Genomic DNA, 11,176 nt, shown 5'->3' with positions numbered 1-11,176 from the left:
CTTTGTATGAGTTGTAGTTATGCCTTGTTAATGCATTGCAATGGTGCAAAATGCAGCCTGCTAATTCCCAGTCTTACCTGGCTCAGCCCCAGCACCCGCTGTTTGCCTACCTGGACCCTGCTTCAGAAGATGGTGCTGGCAACAGCAGCCCTGAAAATGCCACTTAAAGTTCTCTCTTCTCCTTTCCAGGCCAACCCCTCAATGTGCCTGGGATCAGGGTCTGTGCTTGTTTCATTGGTCCTGCCACAATCTCTCCTTGCCTGTCATCGTGTCCTTTTCCTACCCCTGGTTGTCCTGGGACATGCACTAAACTTGCAAAAGGGGACTGGGGGGGGGAGGGGCAAGGTTGGATGAGCCCTGTGTTATCCTATGTTTGCAACTTTTTTAGACACAAGGCACCTCTTGTTAGACTGTAGGCTCCCCTCAGAAAATGCCAGCTCTTAGTTTTCATTAATTTTTTGACTACAAAGAAATACTAGAGTAGTGGTACTCAGTTTTGGCCTCACAGACCAGAAAAATGGCACAGGGTCAGCCTGCAGGCTGGATCATTAGCAGCCCTTGTACTAGAGCAATTCTTTCATTGCAAAGAACTCAGGAAGGCCCCAGCAGGGCAGAACAGTTTTAACGCTATGGGTTCCTGTGTGAAATCTCTGGTTGTAGCTTGTGCGTCGTGTCTGCCCACCTAACAGTGCTAACATTGTGTGGCACCTGCGGCACCTGTGAAAGGATCTCAAGGCATCCCCATTAGAACTGCTCTTTACTGAGTCAGATCATGGGTCCATCTTGCTCAGTCTCCTGTGTCACACGATAGTGTCCACGGGCTCCTTGGATGTGTTCAAAGGTCAGTGGGTGCTGCCCAGTATGCTCTGCTCCATATCCCCACTTGGCACTCGTTTTGAACCTCTGACCAGTACTCCCATCCCTGTTTTTTTAGCAGCCAAGAAATCTGTCGTCTCCTTTTCCTGTAGCCTCCCTGCCTAAGGGAGGCCAATGAGAAACTTGGCGGGCTGGGTTCATGTAATTAAAGACTGACAGATAGGCCTGTTTCATGCGGCAGTATCCATGGGCTCCTGGGATGTGTTTGAGAGCCAGTGTGTGCTGTCCACTGCTCTGCTCAGTGTCCCCCCCTTGACACACTAGTTGTTACCCTTTGACCACCACTCCTGTCCCTGTTTTCATTATTATTTGTCCCAAGTGATCTATAACACATCATTATTGGCCCCCAGTGCTAAAGGGGCTTATCGTTTCCTTGGTGGACCCTGGTCTGTGATTTTCCCTGACGTGTTAAAAGTCCTGTGTCACATGGTAGTGTTCATGGGTTCCTTGGAGGCATTCAAGGGCCAGCAGGCACTGACCAATGCTCTCTGCTCCGTGTCCCCCCCCTTGATGCCATCGTTTTGAACCTTTGACCCTTGCTATCTATTTTCTTCTTTAGTTGTCTCCCATAATTACTTGATATGCATTTAGTGCCCCCCCACAAAATTAAGGGGGGCGTTCAGCTTTTCTTGCAGGCAACAGCCCATGTTCCCGATGTGTATCAAACAGGCCTGTGTCACACAGCAATGTCCATGGGCTCCTTGGACCTATTCGAGGGCCAGTGGGCGCTGTCCGGCACGCTCTGCTCTGCGGCTCCCCTTGTAGCACTTGTTCTGAGCCTTTGACCTTCTTGTTGGTTGTGTCCCCAGCGGCCTCCCAACTAAGGGAGGCCGATGGGAGCCCGAGGGGGGAAAAGGGGGCTGGCAGGGAGAGGGCACCAGGTCTGAATTGGGGGGGGGGGGTGCTCCCTGCTGCTCCTCTCCCGCTTGCAGCCTCTGTGGGGCGCTGCAAGGCCCAGGCTGTGCCCCTCACGCCCGTGGGTGCCCCCGGCTGAGAAGCAGGGCCCTGGAGCATCTCCTGGGCTGGGGAAACCCGGCAACTCCCCCTCTGCCCTCTGCCCTGGCCGGGTTTCCCCAGCCCAGGAGATGCCCCAGGGCCCTGCTACTCACCGCGGGGCCGGGTGACAGCCGCGGGGGGTTCACAGACTTCACAGACATGAGGGCTGGCAGGGACTTCGGGCACTGCCCGAGTCAGCTAGGGCCAGAGGCTCCGAGCAAGAGAAGCATCCAAATGCTTCTGGAAAGCGTCCAGAGGCGCGTGCGGAGCAGGGGCGCCCTCGTGTCTCCCGCGGGGGGCCGCGTGCGTTCACACGGGCCGCGGGAATCCGGATCGCGCCCACGCAGCGCCCGGCCCCGCCCCGCCCGCCCGCCCGCCCGCGCGGGGAGGAGGCACCTGCGGCCGCCGGCCCCGGCCCGGCCCTGCCCTGCCCGGCTCTGCCCCCTGCCCTGCCCCGGTGGCGGGCGCGCGGGGCGTCGCGTGCGGGCGCGGATGGGGCGGGAAGATGCTGCCGGGCTCCATCCAGATCTCGGGGGAGGCGCTGTCAGGCGCGGAGACGCGGGACGTGTGCGAGAGCCTGCGGGAGGGCGCCGTGCGCCTGCTGTCGCTGCGCGGCTGCCGCCTAGCCGACCGCGACTTCGCCCGCGTCTGCCGCGGCCTGGCCGAGACCCGCGCCCTGGCGCAGCTCAACCTCAACCTGGGCGTCGTGAGCAGCGCCCCGCGCGTCCGGCAGCTGGCCGACGGCCTGCGCGGAAACCGCTCCCTGCAGTCGCTCTTGTGAGTGCCCCGCCTGCCCCTCGGCTGCCTCCGGGACACCCCTCCCCCCGCCTGTCTCTGCACCTGCATGACACCCTGGCCCTTCTCCTGCATACTGGCTGTGCTTGCACCTCTGGCGCACCTCCTGCTTCCCCCTCTCCCGTCTCCTAGATGTCTTTGTACCTCTGGGACACCCCGTCCCTCTTTCCTCCTTGCGGCTCTGCACCTACAGGACACCCTGTCTCTTCTCCTACCTCCACCTCCCCCACCCCCCATATTGGCTGTCTGCACCTCCCGGACACCCCGTCCCTTTCCCTGCCTCCCCCCCCCCCAACCTGTCTCTGCACCTACAGGACACTCTGTCCCTGTCCCTCCCCCCCCATATTGGCTGTCTCTGTGCCTCAGGGATACTCCATCCTTTCCCCCTCAGCTGTCTCTGCACCTCTGGGACACCCCCTGCACTCCCCCTGTCTCCCAGGTGTACATCTGGGACACCCTGTCCCTTCCACCCCCCACCCCAGCTGTGTCTGTGCCCCAGGGATACCCTATCCTGTTCCCCTCTCCCAGGTTATCTCTGCACCCCTGGGATGCCCTGTCCCTTTCCCCCCTTTGACTGTCTCTGCCCTTCCTGGACACCCTGTCTCTTTCCCCCTGCCCCATATCAGCTGTCTCTGCACCTCCACAACACCCCATCCCTCCCTCACCCTGGCTGTCTGTCTCTGCACCTCTGCCACCTGTCACCAGAGCCCCTTGGGTGTCCATCTGCTCCGTGCCCTTGCTCCTGGAGCTGGCATCTCTAGGCATGTTGGAGCATTGCCACTGCCACCAGGCACTGGGCTTGGTGATGCTCCCCTTTTCAGACCGTCTGCCTCCTCATGTTGGCCAAAAAGCCCCCTGGTGGCCTGAGGAAGCCTCTTTTGTGACTCCAAGCCTTTCCCCACACAGCCTCCATGGGAGCCCTCTGACAGACGCTGGCTTGGCCCTCCTTAACCCGGCACTCTCCATCCATCCCTCGCTGGTGGCTCTGGACTTGGGAGACTGCATGCTGGGCGACGAGGGCATCAACCTCATCTGTGGGCTCCTGCCCCCTGACGGGGCCAAGTCAGGTAAGGAGAAGGGGCTGCAGGGCCTGCCAGGTCCAGTGTAACCCATAGGTAATGCAAGTCACCCTGCTCGGAGCCAGGCTGTTGTTCCTTCCCTCCCACACTCTCGGGGAGCAGGTTATAATGTTTCTCTCTCTAGTGAGTTTCCTCCGTCCCCCAGGCATAATTGGGGTTGAACAGCCCCTTGGTAGAGAAGCTGCTTCCACCGGGTGAGGGTCCTGCATTCTCCTATGTCGTTCTGTGGAGCCTGGAGTTTGTCCAGTAGACCACAGATTGTGGCAATGGTGGATGGGGAGGCCAGTTGGTTTTGCCTCATGATGGGATAGTTTGTTTGAGGAGACAGGGCTTGCAGTTAAGATTTGTATTGCACTCATGCCATCTGGGCTGCGATCAGTGCATTGACAATGAATGCCAGTGCATCTGCAGCGCTTGCCTCAGCCCTTGACCCAGAACTGGGAGGCACAGCATATGGTCTCTGTGAGAAATGATCAGCGAAGGATCTTGCACGGGGGTTTTACTGTCTCCTGGCTGAATACGCTCCAAGGCCCCCATCCTTGCGAGTGATGTCTGAGGCCAGTGGGCTTTTTAATCAGGATATGGCTGTCATTGAGTTGGCAGAGAGTGCCCTCTAGTGAACTGTGGTCTCCGCTGTCTCACCCTGGCACCTGGAATGGCTGCTGATCATCTATATGCTTAGCATATGCACGACTGCCACCACCACACCTTGCTCCACAACTTGTCCTCTTCTGAACACAGGCATCAGTGCTTACCTTCCCCTCTCCCCTCTCTCTCACCTGCGGCCCCCCTTAACCCCGGGCCTCAGGACCTGCTTTCTCCGCTCTCCCTTGTCCGTATTGTCAATTGCCTCCACTTAGTGAGACCTACTCCTGTTTTGATTCTATCATATTTGCTGTTTGGGTTAAGCAGATGCCAGGTTGAAGGTAGCATGTGGTCAGGCAGCCATGTTTGTTGTGGGCAAGTTAAGAGACTGGGCTGCAGATGGTGTTTAAGCAGATAAATGGCTGTAGTTATTATGCAAATCACATCCCTTAGCCAATCAAAATGCAGTGGATTGCATAATTTGGAACCCTGCCATTTCCCTGCTCTCTGATAGGCTGGCCTGGTTTCTCTCCAGGAGGTTTGGTTGAGCTGCCTGGCCCCTTAAGGTGTTACCTGGCTTCTCTCTTTTCTTCAGGCCTTAAGGAGTTAACACTGAGTGCAAACCCGGGTGTCACAGCCAAAGGCTGGGGGCGCCTGGCCATTGCAGTGGCTCACAGCTCCCAGTTGCGAGTGTTGAACCTGGACTACAACCCTCTGGGTGAGCTGGGGAGGGCAGGCATGCGGGAGAACCACTAGAGGATGGGGCTGGGGTGGGTTTGCCGCTGCTGAATGTGCCCATCTCACAGCTTCAGACCAGGGACCACCCTAGCACTGGCAGGGCAGGGCAGTGAGGGGAGGAATCCACTCCCTATGGCCCTTTAGTCCTCTGTGCTGGGAGCAGTGGGTCCCAGTTATGGTGATATTGTGTGATGAGGACACGTGTCCTTCTAAGAAATGCACTGAGGCCCACTAACCATGTTTCACAGGGACTTGTCAGCTGCAGGAACCATCCTGGGCTCTGTCCCTGCCCCTGGCCATGTGGGCTTTTTTGTGTCGTCCCCTAGCTCCAGTGTTGCCCGCCCATGGCTCCCCCCATTCCCAGTCCCTCAAGGCTTCAGTCGTTGGCCTGGCAAGGGAAGGTGCCCGCACCCTGCTCTCCTTCCCCAGAGAATAGCAAGGAGAAGAGATTGGCAGTGGTTGCTATAGAAACTGAGTCTTCTCCAGCTCAGGCTGCAGGGTAGGCAGCTGGCAAAGCAAAGTCCAGGCCAGGCAAGACCAAATTTGGGGTAGCAGAACCTGGGCTGCAGCTTTGGACACACCATGGCCCCCAAAAGTCCCTGACCTGGGAATTTTGTCTTGAATTCGGAGAAAAAATTCAGTTCCATATCATCCAATCTTCTGCTCACAGTGCCCCTGCGGCATCAGGCAGCATCCTGCCACATCTGTGGATAGGCAGAGCTAAGTAGCCCAGTGTTTCTCAACCCACGGGTCGCAACCCAAAAGTGGGTCGCAGGAATATATGAAAGGGTTATGAATAAACTTTAAAAATGGATCAACAAATTTAAAAAATGGATTCTCCTTTAAAGGATAAAATGTGGGAAACCGTGGCTTTTCTCTTGCAGGCTGACACAATTCAGCCTGCAAGGAATTGCTTGGGGTCCCTCTGTCCCACAGACCCACCCAGTGCTCCACACAATGGGGACCTGGGGGCAGGAGGGAGTGGGGCAGGAGTGAGGGGCACTGGGTCAGGACTGGCCATTGAGTTTACAGATGGGTTCTGGTACAAGAAAGGATGAGAACCACTGAACTAGCTTACCAACATCACCATATAAAGGCAGCTCTGCTTACTGGAAATGGTGCAAACTGCTTCTGTAGAGCTGCCTTTGTTTGACAGTGTTGGTAGGCTAGTTAGCTCTGCTTCTCCAAAGATGTGGCGGGAAGCTGCCTGGTGCTGCATGGATGCTGTGAAAAGATTGGATGATATAGAACTGATTTTTTCCAAATTCAGGACAAGTCCCAGGGTAGGAATGTCTGGGAGACTCTGGCACACAGCCTCAAACTTCAGAAGTGTCCTGGAAAATTCAGGACAATTAGTCACTTCAGGGGCTGCTTCTTGTGACCCAGGAAAGCAAGTCATGCAGGGTTTTTTTTGCCCTATACTGCCTAGGATGCCAGGCCAGGCCTACTTTTTCTGCTCTGTCCTAGCAAGCTGGATGCTGTCTGTTTTTGTGGCGAGAGCCTCTGGCATAGGACTTGATGGAGCCCTTCTTTTAACAAAAGTCAGGGAAAATCCCATCACTGGTACAGGCACCAGCAATTTGCTATGGCCAGCCCTGCTGCATCTCTGGGGATTTTTCAGGAAAAATGCTTTGGTATTCATCCTCTCTATTTCCAACCCTGCTGGAAAAGAAGCAAGCCCATGTTAAGGGCTGGGAACAAGGATTCCTGTGTTTTATGCCTGGCTCTGAGAAGAAATGGTCTAATGGTAAGAGCAGAACCCTGGGAGCCAGGAGTCCTGGGTTCTTGTTCTGACTGGTACATGCTTCCTTCTCATTCATAAGCCAGCTACATTCCCATAGGGGAAACGCAAGCACAGAGGTAGGAGGCTCTCAGACCCTTGGTGAGGTGGCTGGAAGGCGCTATGGATGAGGCAAGTTTCCTTGCAAGGGAAACTATTCCACTTTGTGTTCCTCGTCTGTCTTTCTTGGATGTGCCCAGCCGTTCCCACAGTCAGCAGTCAGTCCCCGCCTTTGTCTCTCCTTGCAACCAGCAGCCTTTCATTCCTTCCTCCCAGGGGTCCTTGGCACCTGGAGCTTGGCTGGCAGTGTTGGTAGGGGGGGTTCCCAGAAGGCATTCCCAGGGTATCTCTAGCCCAAGGGCATGTGTGGTCTGAGTTGCATGAAGCCAGGCACTGCTGAGTTCCCTGACTTCCTTCTCTTCCAGGTGACCAGGTAGCGGGGATGTTGGCTGTCGCTGTGGCTTCCAGTCGCACCCTGGAGGTCCTGGACTTGGAAGGAACAGGGCTTACCAATCAGTCAGCACAGGTGAGGAGTGCCTGGTACTGATCTAGCATCATTGCCACCTCAGGGCCATGGGCCTCCGCCATCTGTAGAATCCTCAGCCCCTGCCTCAGCCTCCTCCCCCATGCCAGGGATCTCTGCACCCCTCACCCCTCCCCTTATAGCAGCCTCTTCCACTATGTGTGCTGATGTCCGCCTGTTCCTTCTGTCGACCCAAGGCTCTCAGACACTGGAGGTGTTGGGCTGGCCTCAGCCCAAGGTTCTTTGTTCCCCTGCTCTGGCCTCAAGCAAGTTGGATTGAGCAAGTCATTCTGGTTTCTCTGGTTCTCAGAAAAAAGTGTGGGGGGGAAGATTCAGGAACTAGCTTTATAACTAGGGCAGCAGTTCAGTGTTTAGGCGTGTGTGTGTGTAGGGGCGGGGGTAGAGCTTGAGGTTAGGGTTTTGTAGCTTACGGCCTGGATGAAATCCCCTGCAGTCTCTTCCCTGAGAACCTTGGCTCATGGCAGTGAAATTTGCCATTCTGGATCTCCTCTGACTTTGTTTACATGGGTCATGCCTGGAGGCAGCAGGGGAGCTTGCAGGTATGCAGGAGTAACTCCCTCTTTGGGTATAGCCCTTGTGCAGAGAGTTTGGAGCCAGCGAAGGGTGGAACTAAAATGTGCTGGCAGGAGTATGTAGACAGTAGCTCTAAACCTCCTCCCCCACCAGTCTGTCTGTGCTGCTTGTCCACCTGCTTCTGGTTTTTGTTCTGGTCAGACCCTGCTGGACATGGTGGAGAATTACCCAACAGCCCTGCGCACACTCATTCTGGCAGAGAACAACATCAGCCCTGAACTGCAGCAACAGATCTCTGACCTGCTCTCCGAGGGTGAGGAAGAGGAGGAGAATGAGGCTCGGGAAGTTACAGCCAGGGAAAAGAATCCCTGGATTTGCCAGAACAGTAAGATTTCTGAGGGCCTGGGGAGGTTGGAGGGGACATGGGACAGGATGGGGCAGGGCAGGAGGGAATCGGGTCTTTATGATGTTCTCTGGGCAAGTGAGCATCTTGCTGTGGGGCTGGTACAGGGAAGGGGGCCCGTCTCTCTTTGTGGGCTGGAATTCAAACAACCTCAAGGTGGGATCTGCAAGTTAAGCAGCCATGATCATGCCATTGCTCAGATAGGGAGCCTCTAAGAACAACCCAGATGCTTCCAGATGTGGAGGTGAGCCATAGTTGGCTTTTCCTTACACCAGTGTCCCAGGACAATGCTGTGGGTGTGGAGACAGGGTAACATGGGCATGAACCTCTTTCAGTAAAGACTTTGAACTGGCACAGGCATTAAAGATCTCATGGGCTTTTCATAACTACTGAGGTTCCCTTTGGTGTCTTGGCCAGTTTTGAAGTTCACCATTCCATTCTGCTTCACTCAGTTCGCCTGCAGGTTACACGTCTCTTCATTGCTTCATGACTTAAGCCTCATGATGATCCACAGGTGCCATATTCTGTTGGTGCAGTGCTTGTAGGCAAAGCACAGGGATGTCACAGAGTTGCCTGTGAGCATTATATTGGTGTTTGATAGGACTCCGGCAGGGCTAACAGGGAGAAAGGCCGACAGAGGATCGATCTTAATCCTGCTGGTTTTTGTTTTAAACCAGTCTCCCAAAGTGGCCAGTCCAATAGGAACAAGTCCAGCTGTCGACAATGCACCAAACAAGTCTAGACTGCGATGACAAAGCAGCACAAAGATTTGAGAGCAACACCTAGATCTGGCCAAATTTTTATCGACAACTCCCTTCCCTTCCATCCCTCCCCAATTCTAATGTGTAAACAGCACACAAGTTAACTGGTCACAGCATGTCAAAAAATCTGCACCCTGATGCATCCCAGCACACCAGTGACACAACCTCCTGCTGATACCTGGGTCCTGCTCAAACCAGCTAATTTGTAGACCCCACCCTCCAAATTCCACTGCCCAAAGCTGGACCCCAGTGCTTCCTAGTTCAGCCGCTCTGCAAAAAATCTGTCTCCAGCATCTGAGGAGGAGAACAGTGTTTTCTGGCTGGGAGACAGCCAGATCTTCCAGTAACTCATCCCTAAAGGGGCTCTGTCACTTGGATGAGTCTGACGAGCAGTTTTGGTGCCAGTGACAGGCTGTTCCTTGGTGTGGTCACATACTGGCCAGTGCTACTAAGAGCAGCCAGGAAGGGGCAATGCAACAGCCTCTTAGCAGCTTTCTGACATCACCTCCCTCTTTAAAACTCAACAAGGAATATAGTTGTCCACCCTCCAGCACAAAGAGAGCGAGCTTCTAGGGATCAGCTTAGACAGAGAGGTAGGTAACTCCAGCCCTAGCACAGTAGGGTGGAATCTAGCAGGAAAGGCTTCACCCACACAGCCTGTGTGGGCAGAGGCTGAAAGCAGTGGGCTTGCCCAGGTATCCCTTCAGGTTTAATTTCATAAACAGAACCCATCTCACTTGTGACGATGAGTACAAAAGGAAGAACCCAGCTTGGCGTCAGATCCTTGGAAGAGGTTTTGGGCTGGCCATTCCCTCATAACTTGAACACACTGAATTGTTCAGAGACAGTAATTCTGGATCTCCACTGTGATGCTGGTACAGGCATGTTAAGAGCTCCACTCTGCTGTGTTACACAGACAGCAGGGGCCTAGTCAGCTCCCCACCTCAAAATTCTCCCATCAGTTTCTGGCTCCTTCCACATCAGATTCAAGCATCATTTCTCCTTCCTCAACGCTGCATCTGGCAAGAGGACCCAAATTCTTCTTCAGCCCAAACGTCTCACAGTCTTGCTTCCATCTGCTTTGCAGATTCCAACTCCCAGATGGTCTTGATGACATCAGGTCTTGGCGACAGTCTATTAGCAGAGACGGAGATGTGACCTGTACTGAGCAAAGCAGTCTCCCTATACGTGTGTGGGTTGTGTGCAATGTGTGTGTGTGTGTGTGTGTGTGTGTGTGTGTGTGTGTACTTGTGTGCGCCACATGCGCCCTGCATGCACAAGCCCACATGCATCCACCAGGCCTGCCTGCCCCAACTGCACATCCGTACAATCCTCAGCCCAGCAACACCACCTTTGGACTCAAAAATTTTGGGTCTGGGTATAAGTGAACCTCACCACAAGTCTCTTGTCACGTGCCCTGTCAGCTGCTTGTGATTGTCCAGTTGCTGCATGTTTCGATCTCGTTTCCCTTCCTGACTGTATATTCCTGGCCCACATGCTAGAGGTTGTATTTATTCAGATGTGTATATCAGATGGTCTTTCTATTGCTTGTACTAGTGTCTTGATGAGAGTTTTATAAAAGTCACAGACATGGCACAGCTTTCTGCTGCAAGAGAGTCTGTCATTCCTGCTCCAACTCAGAGGGAAGAGTTCTGAACAAGCTGAAAGAAGGAGGAAGGGCGAGACCCTGAAACAGCCAGGCTTTCCAAAGCAGAACAGTACCACGGGGCTCCTGGGCTACCTGCAGCCACATGACCAGCCCTCCACTGACTATTTCCAGCTGATGGAAACTGCAGGCCAGAGTGGTCCAGGATGCATCTGTGGAGGACAGGAGGCCCCAAACCTCCAGAGTTTAGTGGCTGGAATGTACTTTTATCCAGAGAAAAAGGTAAGACAGGAGCAAATGTCAGGCCTGGGCTGCTGATGTTCACAAAGCCAGCTGAGGGGGTATATCTGAGCAGACAGCCCATGGCCATCTACAGTTCCATCTCCATTCCTGTGGCCCAGAACCAAAGTTCAAGGTTCTTTCCTTGATGTAAAGAACATCACAGCCAGTGCACTTGAGCATACACTAGTACCTAATCCATAAGGGCCTTCATGCATCAG

At 54.5% G+C, this 11,176-nt stretch overlaps 1 protein-coding gene across 3 annotated transcripts; it reads left to right on the top strand.

Moving 5' to 3' along the window:
* The first annotated feature begins 2,289 nt into the window (after positions 1-2,289).
* Positions 2,290-10,668, top strand: LRRC73 (leucine rich repeat containing 73). Of its 3 annotated transcripts, none has more exons than XM_059716625.1 (6): positions 2,290-2,649; positions 3,574-3,734; positions 4,927-5,049; positions 7,275-7,375; positions 8,108-8,219; positions 10,158-10,668. In XM_059716625.1, the coding sequence occupies exons 1-6, from the start codon at positions 2,378-2,380 to the stop codon at positions 10,226-10,228; spliced, it is 840 nt and encodes a 279-aa protein (XP_059572608.1). In that variant the 5' UTR covers positions 2,290-2,377; the 3' UTR covers positions 10,229-10,668. The 3 variants fall into 3 exon arrangements, with proteins under 3 accessions (XP_059572608.1, XP_059572604.1, XP_059572615.1); XM_059716621.1 differs by having other exon boundaries at positions 2,295-2,649; positions 8,108-8,291; XM_059716632.1 differs by lacking the exon at positions 4,927-5,049 and having other exon boundaries at positions 2,295-2,649; positions 8,108-8,291.
* The last annotated feature ends 508 nt before the right edge of the window (positions 10,669-11,176 follow it).

This window comes from Alligator mississippiensis, chromosome 1 (genome assembly GCF_030867095.1).
Source record: "Alligator mississippiensis isolate rAllMis1 chromosome 1, rAllMis1, whole genome shotgun sequence".
In the NCBI taxonomy this organism is placed as follows: domain Eukaryota; kingdom Metazoa; phylum Chordata; order Crocodylia; family Alligatoridae; genus Alligator; species Alligator mississippiensis.
Note: the sequence above shows the minus strand (reverse complement) of the source record. Positions and strands in the feature narration are given on the sequence as shown.

Bases quoted from the DNA above. Each gene is read 5' to 3' on its own strand.
- LRRC73 (XM_059716621.1), top strand. From the start codon at position 2,378: ATGCTGCCGGGCTCCATCCAGATCTCGGGGGAGGCGCTGTCAGGCGCG. The intron at 3,735-4,926 runs GTAAGGAGAAGG...TCTTTTCTTCAG, and splicing joins CCCTGACGGGGCCAAGTCAG to GCCTTAAGGAGTTAACACTG. The intron at 8,292-10,157 runs GTAAGATTTCTG...TCTGCTTTGCAG, and splicing joins TCCCTGGATTTGCCAGAACA to ATTCCAACTCCCAGATGGTC.